We start from the raw sequence: 17,898 nt of genomic DNA, 5'->3' as shown, positions 1-17,898 counted from the left end.
ACGACAATCTCTTGTTTTATTTTAGTTAAGCCTAGAAAGTAAAAGTTAGTTCACATGCCTATGGAACCAGAATCGAAAGGCACAGATGTTTCTGCACCCTTGCTTCTTTAGGTGCTTAGTTGTGGGTGTGGAGAGAAAGGACAGGGGCTCCTGTAATTTCCGGTCTCCTCCCCCTCCCTGAGAAAACACCCTTCACATAAACTTTCCACTCGGGGTACAGACAGCTGTCTCATTCTCTTCAGTGGGTATCCCCGTCACATCTTTTTTTTTTTTTTAAGTGTATAGATGTTTTGCTTGCACTGTGTATCTGTACCACATATACTGGTGGTACCTGAGGAAGCCAGTAGAGAGTGTAGGATCCCCTGGGACTGTAGTTACAGACGGTTGTGGGCTGTGGTGGGCACTGGGAAATCAAACTGGAGTCCTGTGGAAGAGCAGCTGTCTCTCCAGCCTCACTCACACCCTTCGCTATGGATGTGTGTAGTCTGTGTGCCATTGCCTGATGAGGGAAATGAAGTTTCCAGTGTTTTGTATGTCTATGCACATTCATATGTTTTTGCATCCATACATATGGGTACTCCAAAACTTTCTATGTGTAGAATTCCCAGATCTTAAAATGATTGGATTACAAGTCGATTTTATGATGGGTGTAAAATACATTTCAACCTGGGTATCATTAATGCCTGCAATCCCAGCACTTCAGAGGTAGAGGCAGGAGGTTCAAACGTTCTAGGCCATCCATCCTTTGCTGCATAGAGAATTTAAGGCCAGTCTGTGCTACACAATATTCTTTGTCATAAAACCAGTACATTTTAAAATTTGCTAGTCATTGCAAAGTGCTCTGTATGAAAATGGTACTTACCTTAGGTTTGCATTCCTTCAGCAGTGGATGTGTGAAAGTGTTTCTTCCTAATGTGCTGGGTCAGTGCTTGAGAAAGGTCCCGCTGAACCTAGACCTCACTGCCTGGGCTAGGCTAGCTGGCCTGCAGGCCACAGTGACTACAGGGGGGCGGTTTCTCTGTTTTACATGTGTTCCGGGGATCCAAACCTAGGTCCTCATGCCTGCATGGTAAGCACTTTATCAACAGAGCCATGACACCAGCCTCTTCTTCAGTTTTCTGTTATACTCAAATTTATTTTTATATAGTTAAATTTATATATAGTTAAATTTATTACGGCTCTTTAAGTCTACTTATGGCCTTCCCTTTCCAAGATTACTTTCAAAGTTCTAATGTTTGAAATTATCTTTTACATATTGTATTCCGTCAGTATTTAAATTTTTATACACATGAAATTAGTTTTAGTGGAAAGAATGAGGTATTAATCCCACTAGATGTTTTTTCCAAATGCCCTCCTCGCTGAATCCTGTTTCTGTTGCCCCTGGGTATAAATGTTACCATTGTTGTTTATCATTGGCTACATTGTGTACTGGGGAATGTTTTCATACCCTTGTGCTACATTTCCCTGTGGTCTGCTAGCACCACACACCTGGTTGGGCCTTGAGTCTCACTGTACTAGTGAGCTAGTCTTCCTTCCTTCCTCCTAGATAGTTCCTGGCTTTCCAAGATCAGTTTCCTCATCCCTATCCCTAAAATAGCATCCCTGAGAATGGGGGGAAATATCACCATGTACTTTGTCAGAGATACACGTTTAGACTTCACTTACTCTCTGTTGACTAGGCTGTTACTATAGAAATGGAAAAAGACTGATACTGTGCATCTCTTTAACTCCTTTTCCATTCTGACCATTTCTCCTCGAAGGACCTAACCATATGCCAATGCAGGGACCTGGACCCAATCAGCTCAACATGACAAACAGTTCCATGAATATGCCTTCAAGTAGCCATGGCTCCATGGGAGGCTACAACCATTCTGTGCCATCATCCCAGAGCATGCCTGTGCAGAACCAGATGACAATGAGTCAAGGGCAACCAATGGGCAACTATGGTCCCAGACCAAACATGAACATGCAGCCAAATCAAGGTAACGATGCCCATCGCTCCTTCCCTCATGTTCCTCCTCCTAATTCATGATCGCTCTCTTAATTATTACCATTTGTGTGTATTTGTGCGAGTGCCTGCGTGCCTGCATATGTGTGTGTGTGCACACACAAGTGCACATATATGCACACATGCATATACAACTTGAGTCCATTTAGCATTCCTTGTGTATATGGCTAACCAGTTAGGGTTGGATAACATGTTTGGGAGCTTGTCCCTCCCTCCTTCCCTCCCTCTGCTCCCCCTCCCCCCTGCAGCCATTGAGCACTTCTAGTTCTTCATCTAGGTGTAGGACCTTGTGGGATTTCCTCTGTGCGTATTGGCATGTTAGCTAGTGGTGACATGCCAGTCTTGTATTACTGAGGTTTCGTGGGTATGTTTTCCCATTATGTCTAGTGGACACTGTATAGAACCAACTGCCCTGGGGCTCTGGCTGACTCAACAGACATTCTGTTGAGAAGGGGATGCTTTTCAAGATAAATTCCCACTATGTAGCCAGGCTGGCCTGAACGTGCCACAATTTGCCTCAGCCTCTCGATTGCTGGGATTGCAAGCATGAACCTCAGCACTGAACGCTTTGTCTTGAATAGAGTGTGATAGCCATGTTGGTTTGTTTGGAGATTTAAGACAGTCCCTGTCTTAAGTGTGAAGTGTATCATAGTTGTGCTCATGAGAAAACAACATTGAGCTGAAGTTGCCTTGAGTCTTTTTATTTGTGTTTAGAAATTAAAATGCTCAATTTGCCTATTCAAGATTGTTTGCTTATGTAGATTTTATTTTGAGTTCTATGTTGTTGAATTGCTGCACAATGCTGGTCACTGGATAAGGCAACATTTTGTCTCGTGTTAGAATACTGTGGCATACAATTTACCTTCACCAGCACACTATCTTAAAAGTTACCAGCCTGGTCCTGTTCACGTGCTGGGGGCACTTCTGGTGACTATCTTGTGTTTGAGGCAGAGACGCTCCTTCTGAAGGTATGGGTGCCTCTGTGCCCTAGCTAGCTGCTTAGCATACTTACCAGCGTCAGTGACATTGTTACCATGTTTCTCTTTTAATTATCCCGTGAATAATAACTAGAAACCAGTAAGTGGTGCTCAGTTCTGCTAATTGCTGTATTAAAGCATTTGGCATACTGCCACCTTGAAGCTGTTTCATGTACAAATGTAGCGAACTGTGATCTTGAGTATAGAAAAGAATTAGATCACTCAGAGATACTCAGTTAAAGGAAGAAGTGGTTGTGTTAAAATTATTTACGACTAGCCAGGTGTTGGTGGCGCACGCTTTTAATCCCAACCCTCGGGAAGCAGAGGCAGGTGGATCTCTGTGAGTTCGAGTCCAGCCTGATCTTCAGAGCAAGTTCCAGGACAGGCTCCAAAGCAATACAGAGAAACCCTGTCTCGGAAAACAAACAAAACAAAACAAAAAATAACTTACGATGAAATATTGTAATTTCAAAATATAGTCTGGGCTTTTTTTTTTATAATTTTGATTAGATGTGCTCAAGTTAGTTATCTGGATCTTTTGAATGAAAAGCTGGTCTGGCAAATGAAAGTTTCATTAAGAATGTTTTGTTGTTTCATCATAAAACAATTTTTTCTTTAGATTTTATAAAACTAAGCTACATTTTTTTTTCCTATTTAGACATAAAAAACTTTGCCAGATACCTTTTATTTTTTTTGAAAGCTTGAACATTTTTTAAAATGAAAAGGAACTTTTTTACACTTTAACCTCTTAAAAATGTCTCATAGGACCCAAAGTCCTGGGTCCAGTCCTTTGTACTGTTTTGTTCCCAAGTCTCAAATTTAATAAGGGTTGCTTTTTCTGTTTTGGTTTTGCATTAAAAGTGGCTTTAAAAAAATCCTTAAACAAGCACCATAGTGTTTATCCTTGTGTCAAGAAACACCAGGAAAATGTTTAAAAGTACTTGCTGTTGTTTTCCACCTGGGGGGTGGGGTTGGGTGTTGCTTTGTTAAGATTTATACTATGTGCTTGGTGCTTTGGGGGGTCAGAAGAGGGCACCCCTGGAGCTGGAGCTGGAGCTAGTGGATGGCTGTGAGCCACCTAGTGGATGCTGGGTACAATGCTGGGTACCAAACCCATGTCCTCTGCAAGAACAAGTGTTCTTAACCACTGAGCCTGCCCCAACCCTATTCAGTTGTTCTGAGATAGGATTTTGCTGTGTACTCCAGGCTGGCCTTAAACTCTTCCTTCCTTGGCCTTCTAGATTCTGGGATTATAGTCATGTGCTACCAATTTTTTTTATTTTTTAATTTTTTTTTGAGTCATGGAAAGTAAATATTGGTGAAATTCTGAGATCCAGCTTATGTTTAGGGGCCAGGAATATAGCTCATTGGTAGAATGAGTATTTTATACATGAAATACCCTGGGTTTGAGACCAGGAAAGGAATGAAGGTTTTTTTTTGTTTTGTTTTGTTTGTTTTGTTTTTAAAGTCAGTGAGTGTGAGATAGAGAACATGAGAACTGAATGGCAGTTAACTAGTGTATTGTATCTCACCCTACCCTACCATCCCCAGTAGCAGTAGTTTCTAAATGAGGCCTCTGCACTCTGCAGGACAGACTCCATACATTCATTCTTAGCTGTTAAGCTCATGGTCCCTAGCTCCCTTTGCAAATTGTACAAGAATTCTGTTGCCCACTCCCACATCACATCTCTACTTTGAATGTTAAACTAATGGGGGAAAATGCACTCCCCAATTTTTTAAATTATAATTTTACTAGTCCATATGAAATACATCTAATGTGTAGATACTGTATTCATCTTTATCTTTCAAATTGCTTAAGAAGTAGAGAAATAGTCTGCTAACCACTGGTGCTGATGTAGCCTTGCAGGATATTAAGACGGGGTGGTAGAATTGTGGAATGCCTTTGGACCTTTAATTCTTTAAAAAATATTGAAATTAATTTTACAAACAAGCATATAAAGTACTGGGCATCTTGTCCACCTGCCCTGTGCCCAGCCCCTCTGGCTGGTTTCCTTGCTTTCCAGTCACATGAACTGTAGCTCAGTTTCCCCTGTAGGGTCCCTATTTGTCTCTCTTGTGAGGTCCTCTTTCTAGTGGGACCTCATACGTAAAAACTGCTTTTAGCTTTTTAATAGTTTGTGAAAAAGTTTAAATTGATACAAAAGTTAAAGTAAAGTTAAAAAAAAAACACTTAAAAAAAAAAAAAAAAAAAAAAAAAAACATTGTTTTTAGCCAGGAGTTGGTGGTGCATGCTTTTAATCACAGCCCTTTGCAGGCAGAGGCAGGTGGATCTCTGTGAGTTTGAGGCCAGCTTGGTCTGCAAAGCTACTCAGAGAAACCTTGTCTTGTAAAACAAAACAAAACCCCTGTCATTTTAAAGATCTGCACAAAGCTGGGTGCCCTGACATCTGCCTCAAGTCCATGTTAGCTGCAGAGGCTGAACAGGCTTGCTAGAACCTACGTAGGCGTGTGAACCAGCCTGAGCAATATAGCAAGACTATTAGAAACAAACAAAAACTCAAGTTGATCCCATTTTACATACTGATTATATTTTGCTACATTTGTGGTTATGGAAATGGATATTAGCAGCAATTGGCTTTAGAAATTTTTAAAACCAGCTTCTATGTGATAGTCTTGTCATTGGTGTCTTAGTTCAGGTTGAGTTTTCCTCTATACTCTTTGTTCAAGACATTCAGAAGCTGTGTTTTGCTTTGGTCACACTGCATCTGTGTGATGATTGACTGGCTAGTAAGCTATGTATCTTTTTGCTGTAACAAATTAAAAAAACCAACGTCTTTTTGTGGTATTGTCACCCGTCAGCTTTTGTTTTTTACAAAATTGTAAAATAACTGCACCATTTTCCCTTTTCCCTCTCTCCTTCCTCCAAGCCCTCACATATCCTCTTCCTTGCTTGTACCCCAGGCTGTAGCTCCAACTTGTTAGATATCTGGGGGTGACCTTTAATTCTTGTTTTTCCCTATGTTTTTAAATGGTTTTTTACATTCCGATCCCTGTTCCTCCTCCCTCCTATCATCCGCTCCCCTCACTCCCCCTGCTCCCCTCCACCCTCCACCTGCTCCTTAGAGAGGGTGAGGCCTGCCCTAGGAAGGCTACTAAGCCTGTCCCATCATCTCATTGAGGCAGGAACAAGGCACCTCTCCACCCCCACACCCCTGTATTCAGGCTGGACAAGGTGTATCTCCATACAGAATGGGCTCCACTAAGTCAGTTTGTGTATTAGGGTTAGATCTTGGACACACTGCCAGTGACCTCATAAATTGTCTCAATCACACCATTGTCGCCTATATTAAGGGAGTCTAGTTCGGCCTTTTGTGAATTCTCCATTTGTCAGACCTCGGTCAGTATTTTATGAGTATTTTTGCATCTATGTTCTTGAGAGAAATTGGTCTGTAATTCTCTTTCTTAGTTGTGTCTTTGTGTGGTTTGAGTATCAGGATAACCGTAGCCTCATAAAAAGAGTTTGGCAATGTTTCTTCTGTTTCTGTTGTGTGGAATAATTTGAGGAGTATTGGTATTTGATCTTTGAACATCTGGTAGAATTCTGCACTGAATCCATCTGGGCCTGAGCTGTTTTGGTTGGGTTTCTATTTCCTTGGGGTTATAGGTGTGTTTAAGTTGTTTATCTGTTCTTGATTTAATTTTGGTATGTGGTACTTATCTAGAAAATTGTCCAATTTTGTGGAGTACTGGTTTTTGAAGTATGACTTGATGATTCCTGGATTTCCTCAATATCTGTTGTTATGTCCTCCTCTTCAGCTCTGATTTTGTTAATTTGGATATTCTTTCTGTGTCTTTTGGTTAGTTTGGATAAAGGTTTGTCTATTTTGTTGAATTTCTCAAAGAACCAACTCTTTGTCTCATTGATTGCATTGTTTTCTGTGTTTCTGTGTTACTGATTTCAGTCTTCAATTTGACTGTTTCTTGCTGTCTTCTTCTGGATGACTTTGCTTCTTTTTGTTCTAGCATTTTCAGATGTTAACTCACTAGTGTGTGATTTTTTTTTTCCCCCCAGGTTCTTCACGTAGGCATTCAGTGCTGTGAACTTTCCTCTAAGTACTGCTTTTGTTGAGTCCTGTAAGTTGTAAGTTTGGGCATAAACATACGGTAATTTTCATTAAATTTTAGGAAGTCTTTTATTTCTTTATTTCTTCCTTGATCCAGTTATCCAGTAGTGATTCAGTTGAGCATTGTTCAGTTAATTTCCTTGTGTTTGTGGGCTTTCTGAAATTAATGTTGCTGTTGAATTCTAACTTTAAGCTGTAGTGATCTGATAATCTATCTGATAGGGTTTATTCCCTTTTTTTTTTTTTTAATATCTGTTGAGTTTTGCTTTGTTACTAGGTACATGGTGGATTTTTGAGAATGTTCTATGAGGTGCTGAAAAGAAAGTACTTTCTTTTGTGTCTGTTGTATAGATGTCTGTTAAGTCCATTTGAGTCATAATCTCTGTTAGTTCCCTTATTTCTCTGTGAAGCTTCTGTCTGGCAGATCTGCCCAGTGGTGAGAGTGAAGTGTTGAAGTCTTCCACTATTGGTGTGTGGGGCTTGATTTGTGATTTAATCTTTAGTAATGTTTCTTTTACACATGTTGCAGCCTTGTGTTTGGGGCTTAGATGTTCAGAATTAAAATTTCCTCTTGATGAATTTTTCCTGTGATGAATATGAAATGACCTTCATCTTTTTTTTTTTTTTTATTATTGCTTTTAGTTTGAAGTCTATTTTGTTAGCTATTAGGATAGCTATACCAGCTTGTTTCTTAGGTCCAGTTGATTGGAAAACTTTTTCCTAACCCTTGACTCTGAAGTAATGTCTATGAGTTTAAGGTGTGTTTCTTGTATGCAGCAGAAGGATGGATTCTGTTTTCATATCCAGTCTGTTAGCCTGTGTCTTTTTATAGTTGAATTGAGACCAACTATTAGTGCATATTAATGACCAGTGTTTGCCAGTTCCTGTTTTTGTTGTTGGTGATGGCATTGCGTATTCGATTCCCTTCTTTGGGGTTTGTTGCTCATCTGTGTCTTCCTCCCTCCCTCCCTCCCTCCCTCCCTCCCTCCCTCCCTCCCTCTCTCTCTCTCTCTCTTTCTTTCTTTTTCTTTTTGGTTGTTTGAGACAGGGTTTAGGGTTTCTCTATATTCTTTTGGAGGCTGTCCTGGAACTTGCTCTGTAGACCAGGCTGGTCTTGAACTCACAGAAATCTGCCTGCTTCTGCCTCCCAAGCGCTGAGATTAAAGGCATGCTCCACTATCGCCGGGCTCATCTATTTCCTGTGTTCTTGTGGACATAGGTGATAGCCGGGGTTTTTGTTTTCTTTCTAGTTCTTTCTGTAGGGCTGGGTTTATGGATAGGTATTGTTTAAGTTTGGTTTTTATCATGGACTACCTTGTTTTCTCCACCTTCGGTTATTGAAAGTTATTCTGGGTAAAGTGGTCTGGGCTGGCATTCACAGTCCCTTAGTGTCTGCATAACCTCTGACCAGGACCTTCTGGCTCTCATTGTTTCTGTTGAGAAGTCAGGTATAATTCTGATAGGTCTGCCTTTATATGTTATCTGGCCCTTCTCCTTTGCAGTTCTTAATATTCTTTCTTTATTCTGTTTTGTTTGTTTGTTTGTTTGTTTGTTTTGATTATTATGTGGCGAGGGAACCATTTTTATGGTCCACTCTGTTTGTTGTTTTCTAGTATTTCCAAAGTATGTTCCTCTTTAGGTTGTTCTTTGAGTCGGACTTCTCCTCCCTCTATCCCTATTATTTTTAGGATCAGTTATTTTCATGGTGTCTCAGATTTCCTGCATGTTTTGTGTTATGGATTTGTTGGATTAGCATTTTCTTTGACCAATGAATCTGTTTCCTCCAAATTATCTTCAATGCCTGCAATTCTCTCTTCCGTTTCTTGTATTCTATTGTTTATGCTTATTTGTGGTTCGTTTACCCAGATTTTCCATTTCTTGAATCCCCTTGGTTTGTGTTTTCTTTATTGCCTCTTTCAGATTTCATGCCTTGAATCCTTTCCTTCACTTGTTTGATTGTTTTATCTTGGTTTTCTTTCAGGGATTTATTGATATCTTCCAACGTTTTGTTTGTCTTTTCCTCCATTTCTTTAGGAAGATTTTTCATTTCCTCTTTAACGGGCCTCAATCATCCTCATCAAGTTGTTTTTTAGGTCGTGTCCTTCTGCTTCATCTGTGCTGGGATGTTCAGGTCCTGCTGTTGTAGCAGTACTAGTTTCTAGTGGTGCTGTATTGCTCTTTATATTGTTGAGTGTGTTCTTGTTGTCTACGCATCTCTTCCTCTAACCGGTACAGGTGGAGCTTGTGCTTCAGGGGTCTCTCTTTCTCCAATTGGTGTAGTTGGGGGCTGTGGCTCTGTCGACCGCTCCTGCAGGCACAGGTAGAGCAGGGCTTCCAGTGACCGCTCCTCCTGGTGGGAGTGGGCCCATGGCTCCGGTGGTCGCTCCGTGAGCTGCAGGTGGGGCCAAGCTCCAGCAGATGCTCCTCCCTTTGGAGGTAGAGATGGGGCTGAGGGTCCAGTGGTCAGTGTAGTAGTGGGCATCTCCAGCTTTGAAATGGCTGGGTCTCAGGTGTTCTTTCCCAGAGGAACTCCTTGCCATAGCTGAAAGCCACTGCTGGAAGCTGCTGCTGCGTCTCACCAGGTCCTTCCTCCTTGCTCCTGGGCCACCAGACCTGGGGCTGTTGGCTCCCTAAACACCGCTCGGGCCTCCCTCTGAGGCTGCTGCTCCAGGCCTGAAGCTTGGGCCTTCCTGTGATGGACCTTTAATTCTTTTATTTATTTATTTTTAATTTTCTACTTATTTAAATTAGAAACAGGCTTGTTTTACATGTCAATCCCAGTTCCCTCTCCCTCTCCTCCTCCCCTTCACCCCTCCAGTCCCCTATCCCATCCCATCCCCTTTCTGTTCCCCTTAGAGGGTGAGGCCTTCCATGGGGAGTCTTCAGAGTCTGTCACATCATTTGGAGCAAAGCCTAGGCACGCCCCCGTGTGTCTTGGCCGAGGGACTATCCCTCTTATGTGGGCTGGGCTCCCAAAGTCCATTTGTATACTAGGGATAAATACTGATCCACTACCAGAGACCCCATAGACTGCCCAGTTCTCCTAACTAACACCCACATCAGGGGGTCTGGGTCAGTCCTGTGCTGGTTTCCCAGATGTCAGTCTGGGGTCCTTGAACTCCCATTGTTCAGTTCAGCTGTTTCTGTGGGTTTCTCCAGCCTGGTTTTGACCCCCTTTGCTTATCACTCCTCCTTTGCAACTGGATTCCAGTTCAGTTCAGTGTTTAGCTGTGTCTGCTTCTGCTTCCATCAGCTACTGGATGAAGGCTGTAGGATGGCATATAAGGTAGTTATCAATCTCATTATTAAGGAAGGGTGTTTAAGGTAGCCTCTCCACTATTGCTTAGATTCTTAGTTGGGGTTCATCCTTGTAGATCTCTGGACATTTCCCTAGTGCCAGATTTCTCTATAATGGCTCCCTCTATTATGGTAACTCTTTTCTTGCTCTAGTCTTTCCCTGACTCAATCTTCCTGCTCCATCATGCCCACCTCTTCCTCCTCCCCTTCTCTTTCTCCTAACTCCCTCTCCCCTCCTTTTATGCTCCCAATTTGCTCAGGAGATCTTGCTCCTTTCCCCTTCTCTGGGGGACCGGACCTTTAACTCATGATCCTTCTGCCTACACTGCCTAAATTCTGGGATCATGGGCATGCACCATTGTGCCTGGTGTATGCAGTGCTGGGGATCCAGTCTGGGGCTTTGTGTATGCTAGGCAAGCCCGATACCAACTGCATTCTCTTTCTAATCCCAAGCTAGGTATTCTGATGTAGACCATCCCTGTGGCTGTCTACTTAGGTAGACAGGGTTTTTTTTTTCACAACAGATCGTTGATGTGCCGCATACATTGAGAGTTTTTGGAATTCAGTTCAGTCACCAACAGATGTTTACCAGTGATGTCTTTATGAGTTGCTCCGTAGTCTACTTTAAACTGCAAGTTTTTTGAGGGGTTGCTAATTAAAATGTACCCTGGCTTTGTTTGTTAATCCACAACGCACTCCTTTTTTAGTTTTAAGTCACCAGGAGTAGATTGTGAAGACGGCAACAGCAGTGAGCAAACCAGAACCCTTACCTCGCTGCTGTGTGAGTTTGGAGGGTGTAGCTAATTCCTTGTTGTGGGACCGGGTGACATACTAAGGAATCATTTAGCTGTGTATTTGTCCTCCACTCACGGGAGGCAGTAGTAACTCTTTTGGGATCAGTGGAAATATCTCCACATTTACTGACGGTCTCCTAGCAGACACAGTCGTTAGTGCTGAGAACGACAGCTTTCAAAAAAATGTTTAATATAAATAACTTCCTGGAAAATAGTGTCTGAAGATGCTTGTGTGTGTGTGTGTGTGTGTGTGTGTGTGTGTGTGAAGGATGTTTTTAAAATAATACCATTGAAGATTCTTTGTGAATTAATGAACTTTTAACACCTTTAGGTTCTTCTTGGTCTGAGTGTAAGTCCCTGAGATGTGACAATACCTGTCACATGTGCCAGTCCTTGGGCCTGGTACTTAATAAGAACTACAGAAATTTGCTTCTTGACAAAATTTTCATTGGAGTTAAGGACTCCAGTAATATAAAATGTGGCAATTTTGGCACAACACTCAATACACAGATTTTAAAAAGTAAAATCAGTGAAATTCATGACTGTTTTAGAACTTTGCTATGGCAAGAGTCTGCTCTGGGTCTGTGAACTTTTACTTTTGAGAAGTAAAATGATAGAAGCAGGCCTGAACTTTGAACTCAGACTTGAGACTGTCCCCATATTGAGTACTATTAGCTGTCTGGTCCTGGTCTTTGGATTCCTTGGTTGCCAGAGGGTCATGGGAAATGCATGTGAAGTTCTTGTGTGCCCAGTGTTTGCTTCCTCACTGCTCTTACTGAGCCTTCTCCCTTCCGTGAAGAATTTACTTCTACATTGAAGGGCCCCAGTGTAAGCTTACATTCATGATAATAAAGATTGGAGAGAAATGTATGTGAAACAAAGCAGAACAGACTAAGGTGGTTAGGAAGAAGATAGCTCTGGAAAAGCATTTCTGGAGATGAGACAGTGTCAGGGAGGTGAAGTTCCGGGCTCACACTGTCCCTGGAACTCCCAGGAGTGGGCTTGCTTGCTTTTTAGATGTTGATTTGGATGTTATTAATGAGCCTTTGGCTCACCTGTGCGCCTTTGCTTGTAGACCTTCCTGTACTCTCTAGTTGGTAAGGGTGTGGTATGTAAGGGGGATGTTGCAAGATGATGCACACAAGCAGTCCTGAGACAGCAGTGGTGGCTGGGGGAGAAGGAGGAGCTCTGAAGCCCTGTAAGGGAGTGGCTTACACTGATGGTGGCTGTGGGACTTGATGGCCTCTGCTGGTTATGGGCTTTTGCTTCCCCTGGCTCCTCACTCGGGAGACTGTGTAGGTCTTTTTTCTGAGCCTGTGCTTTATTACATTCCCTTTGCTGGTAGTTTTTAAGGAGGAGAGACAAGGGGTGGGTGGGGTGAGAGGGTTTTAGTTATTTATTAAGAAGCTCTGCAGTCCTGGAAGGTGGAGACATGGCTTGGGCTGGTTCAGTTCTCAATATGCACATGACAGCCAACAGCTGTCCGTAACTCCATTTCTAAGGGATCCAGTGTCCTCTTCCGGCTCTGTGGGCATACATGCACATGGTGCACAGAGATACACATGCAGGCATAGCACCCATACACACAAAATAATTTTTAAAAAAGAAAGCTTTTATAAAGCTTATAAAAGATTTGGGAAGGGGAAAGTTGCTTTTTTTTTTTTTTTTAATTTGTCCTCAAATTGAAGTTTATAAATTTAACTGATCTGTTTATGAAGTGTTTTTATAGGTTTCTATCTACCACTATTAAATAGATGTCTATTGAAAAGAATGAAAGGGTGGGGTCAGAGAGATGGCTCAGTGGTTAATGCTCGCTGCTCTCCCAGGGGACCTGATTTCAGTTCCCAGCATTCATACTGGGCAGCTCACAACCACCTGTAAGTCCTGCTCTAGGGGATCTGATGCCTTCTTCTGGCCTCATTGGGCTCCTTCCTGTATGTGATGTTCATAAATCATGAGAGCTTACATGCATACATGTATGCATACATACATGCAAACAAACAAATCTTTATCCTCCCTTGTGCAAAAGAACAATGAAATAGAAATCCTCAAGTTTGGTTTCTTTTGTTGGTTTGAATTCTGATTTGATATGGAACATTTGTGTTTATTTTTCATAGCCTTTCTAATACTGTAGTAAGATAGTTTTGTCTAGAAAGTGGTATAGTTACTATGGTATAGAAAATGCCTATGTTCAGGAAGAAGGTATGTATCTCCATTTTGACTTTTAAAAAAGTGACATCACATGGACCTGAAGGTTAGCTGTTTTCCTTACTGGCACATGAATTTGGGCGTGTGAGCTTTATGCAAAGACTCATCTATACCTGAAGTCAGTTTTCCTTGTTTGATTGCACATTTTGTGTATTATATTGTAAGATATTCTTGCATCTATCATAGGATGTTGAAGTGTACCAGAATACTGTGTGTTAATGTTTTACATGTCCTCAGGTCCCATGATGCATCAGCAACCTCCTTCTCAGCAATACAACATGCCCCCTGGAGGTGGACAGCACTACCAAGGACAGCAACCCCCCATGGGCATGATGGGTCAAGTTAACCAAGGCAATCACATGATGGGCCAGAGACAGATGCCTCCCTATAGACCACCGCAGCAGGGTGAGAGGCCATTTGGAATGTTCCTTGCTTAACGTAAATAACAGTCATTGAAAGGCTTTAAATTTTAATGAACTTTTTGTCTAGGTAAATCCAGGGCTATTTTTGGATTCCCCCCACATTCCCTAAGGTAGCAGGGTTTAGGGTACGGAAGGTCATGAGGTATAGGAGCTTCCCAGCACACAGCTTCCTTTTGTCTGTTATTTTCTAGGAAAATACCACATCATAAAGTTTTCTGTCAAAATTATTCATTTACAACAGAAAATGCCCATTTTTAAAGATGCTACTAAATTTATGACCAAGAACAAAGTCAATTTTCCTTGTAAGTGCTCTAATACTAAAGTAAAAGGAAATGAGTTTGCTACCAGCTTCAGCCCCTTCTGAAGAGGTTGTCTGTCTGAGTTGGTATTGTTTGCTATTATTTGTATGGTCTCATATTAACTTTATAGATGTGACTTGTGGACCTGCTGTGTGTATATGTAAGTGTGTGTGGAATTAATTGAAGGGCCAGAGTGTTGCAGGGAAGTCTACATCTGAGAAGTAGCCTCTCATAGCATGAGATTAGAAAACGCCTGTGATGACATAGAGAACAAATGATTTACGTCTTGACTGGTTGTGGTTTTTCAGGCCCACCACAGCAGTTCTCAGGCCAGGAAGACTATTATGGGGACCAATACAGTCATGGTGGACAAGGTCCTCCAGAAGGCATGAACCAGCAGTATTACCCTGATGGTAATCTCTCCTAATGCTAACCTTCCCGTCTTCTATCCCTGCCCAGTATTGATGTAGACAGCATTTCACAGCTTTTTAATGAAAGGTGAAGAAACTACCACTTGTTTCTTCATTTAGAGACATTTGGGTAGTCTATAGTACCAACAATAAGAGCATTTGTTTGTAATTAATTCAAGGTATATTTGCATTCTGTCACTATAATCTTTTCTCATGTAAAAGGAAGATCCTTTTATATTCAGGGTTGTTCATTTGAACCTGAAACAAATTTTTCTTTTTTGTAATATCTTTGTGGAGATTTAACTCACATGCTATAAAGTTTTACTCTTTGGCTTAAAGAATATGGGTCTCTAGAACTATAGAGAATATAATTACTGAGTATTTTTCATTTTATTTATGGTACATTCTTGTGAATGAACTGTGGCTTATGTGCTTGCACCTTTGAGAAAATGTGTCCATAGCACAACAGTAGACAGGTGCTAACTAGTACCGCATAAACACGGCATTTGGATTTGTAATTTAGGGGCTCCCCGAAGCCCCCTTTAAAAGGGAAGGTGAATTATGAGAAGTTGACTCTACTGAGGAAGTGCTACACACTAAGAAAGTACATACAATGATGATCCAGGTGCACAAGCACATTTTTACTGTGCATTTTAAAAATCTTTTTGTTGTTTGAAAATGTTGTACTTTAATGTTAAAAAGAGTACATCTAAACATACAGAACTGGTTAATTGATAGATGGCTATATTACATAATTAGTTTTCTTGTAATGAAATGGTTTGCCAAAATATTAGTGTATATAGTAAATTCCATTGTTATTTTTAATGTAAATTATACGGCAAAGAAACTTTGGGCTAAAATGTTAGGCCCTCTTCGCTAGAACCTAATGCAGGCCAGCAAGGAGATGGAGTTTGGTTTGTTGCAAAGGCATTTCATCTGCTGCTTTTCATTAGTGTGTAAGGCATGAAGGTGTGTCTGTTTGCATTAGGCACTGACTGTTACCACAGAGGTCCTGGTGAAGCAGAGAGAACAGGCAGGTCCCTGCTGAACTTTACACACAATAGACATTTTTAATAATGATGGTATAGCTAGGTAATTCTGGTTAGAACAAGTATATTTTTTTATCTCAGATTTTCTTACCATGAAATATTCAGAATGTTGTTTTTTTTTTTTTACTTATTTCTATGTAGATACATTTGTTAAGTTTTTTTTATTAGAAACTTTAATAAGATAATAGTATGTTTACAGAAAAATTCATAAGGTGACATCTGCCCAGTAAATATAAGTAATCTGAGAATAAATGAAGCTTTAGAATCAACTTTAAAGTGCATCCTAAGCAATTATGTTGAACTTGGTGGGTTTTGGTCTTGAATATTTCCTCAAATGTGAAGTTTATCTTATTTTAAACCTTTCTATTCAAAGTAGACACACTACTTTTACAAATATTAAAACTTAGTTATTATAATTACTTGTGCTAGTATATGTTTTCAATTTAAATGGAGTCATGTTTTCACAGGTGTGTAGAAGTATGACTTGACATGTACAGAGTACTCTGTTTATATCAACAATTATATTATCTTGTCCATAAATGCCTGGATGAGTACCTGGCTGAGTTTTCCATGCAGAGGGCCAGGCAGTGAATGTTGTGGTCTTTGTAAGGTCTTGCTCACAGATTGTGAACCCTCAACAGCAGGGGTGCGGCTGTACAGTGGTTAAGGGAATGCCTGGACCACATCTGTAGTCTCTGACAGGCCACTGGTCCTAGTAAGCTGGTTGGTCACATCTGGCCAACCCTGAAAGTGGCCTGGGGCTTTCAACACTAAAACAATGTGTGTGACCTTTATTTGTAATTGTGGTTCCCTCCTCCTAATTAGGCCCTCCTGGAACCTTAGTACCATGTTTTAGCAACCAAAGCATTAGTTCCTATGGCTTTAAAAAGTGAAACTTAGAAGACCGAGAAATAGTCTAGTCTACTGGTGAAAGTTACTGTGATAAAACTTAAGTGTTCTCTAACTCAGAAAATACAAGTTTTATGGACTTTATAGTCAGGATACTCTAGAACTATTTCTTAAGTTGCCTAAAAGGACAGCATTAAGAAGTGCATTTTTTCTTGGACTGCACAGGCAGGGGATCCCTGTGAATTTGAGGCCAGCCTGGTTTTTTACCTAGAGTTTGAAGTACCCAGGGTGAGACCCTATCTTATTTTTTTTTTTCTTGCTCCTGAAAATACTGTGAAAGCCCCATGTACTTGATGCAATAAAATGTTAGCGTGTTAAAAACTCACTTCAGCTTCTTTCAGGGAAAACCTGAAGGACCCACTCTAGACTTTGTGTTGTTTTCAGCACACGCTGTGGAAATGGTGACCAGCAGATCAGGGGCTTGATAAAATATGACCATAGCATCCTTTGTTCGTTCTGACTTAACTTGATTTACCCACATGTGAAAGGCCTAAATATTCTCATTTTCTTTTTAAAAATATCATATAAGGGTTTTTTGCCCCCAGTGAGGATTATCCAAGTTAAGAGAATGAGTATAACATTTCTAAATCTACTGCTCTTTGCTTTGAAAAAGTTTGCACGTTATCTCACTGTGAAAGTACTCACGTTGGTAAATACTTGCTAATGCAATTAAAATTATTTTTATGTATTTCCATTTCTTTTTCTTTCTTTTTTTTTTTTTTTTTTTTCTTCAGTTTTATCTTAAAGTTTAATTGTAGGGTTTTCACTCAGTGGCCATTAACGTTTCTTCCTGTCTCTTGTCGAATTGATGTAGGTCATAATGATTACGGTTATCAGCAACCGTCGTATCCTGAACAAGGCTACGATAGGCCTTATGAGGATTCCTCACAACATTACTACGAAGGAGGTATCTATATACCTTCACACACGTACACATGCACACCCCTTCTGCAGGAATGCAGTTCTTGCATAGGACAGTGCCTTCCCATGCAAAGCTCTTGTAGAGTACTAGTTGCTGGCTGTCTGGAAAGTTACAGGGCCCCCAAAACAACCTTACAAATATTTAGAATGTAACCACGATGTGTCATTTCTAACAGCAGTAAAAAGACTAAAACATTTAAAAATGCTTTTTTGCTCCGTGGGAATTTCCTCTTTGAACATAAATCCATTGACCCCATCCCCCACCCCTCGTGTGTGTTTGTACGTATGTATTGTTTACATCTCAGCATAGTGCCTTTAGGGAACAGCTTGCTGATCTTGTGTAGCTAGTGTGTGCTCTTGTAGTTGTCTTTAATTTTGTCTTTTTTATTTTATTTAGCATAGTCATGATCTTAGGACTGTGATGCTCCAGTAACTGTAATGCTCGTATGGCAGAGGCGCAGAAAAGAGCTGCAGTTCAACCTTGCACAATTGGCTTTAACTGCAGTTTGTTTGGCCGAA

At 40.9% G+C, this 17,898-nt stretch overlaps 1 protein-coding gene across 5 annotated transcripts in view; it reads left to right on the top strand.

Annotated features, from left to right (window-relative positions):
- The window catches only part of Ss18 (SS18 subunit of BAF chromatin remodeling complex), a 52,808-nt gene that overhangs the window by 25,571 nt on the left and 9,339 nt on the right, over positions 1-17,898 (top strand). For 2 of the 5 annotated variants that reach the window (XM_051202138.1, XM_051202139.1), the window contains exons 5-8: positions 1,761-1,982; positions 13,607-13,774; positions 14,399-14,503; positions 17,273-17,365. In XM_051202138.1, coding sequence (XP_051058095.1) covers positions 1,761-1,982; positions 13,607-13,774; positions 14,399-14,503; positions 17,273-17,365 — 588 coding nt within the window. The remainder of the gene's footprint in view (positions 1-1,760; positions 1,983-13,606; positions 13,775-14,398; positions 14,504-17,272; positions 17,366-17,898) is intronic. The other 3 variants (XM_051202142.1, XM_051202140.1, XM_051202143.1) reach the window with 3 other exon arrangements.

Source organism: Phodopus roborovskii, unplaced genomic scaffold, assembly GCF_943737965.1.
Source record: "Phodopus roborovskii unplaced genomic scaffold, PHOROB, whole genome shotgun sequence".
NCBI classification, from domain to species: Eukaryota; Metazoa; Chordata; class Mammalia; order Rodentia; family Cricetidae; genus Phodopus; species Phodopus roborovskii.
This window is presented reverse-complemented; position numbering and strand designations above follow the sequence as displayed.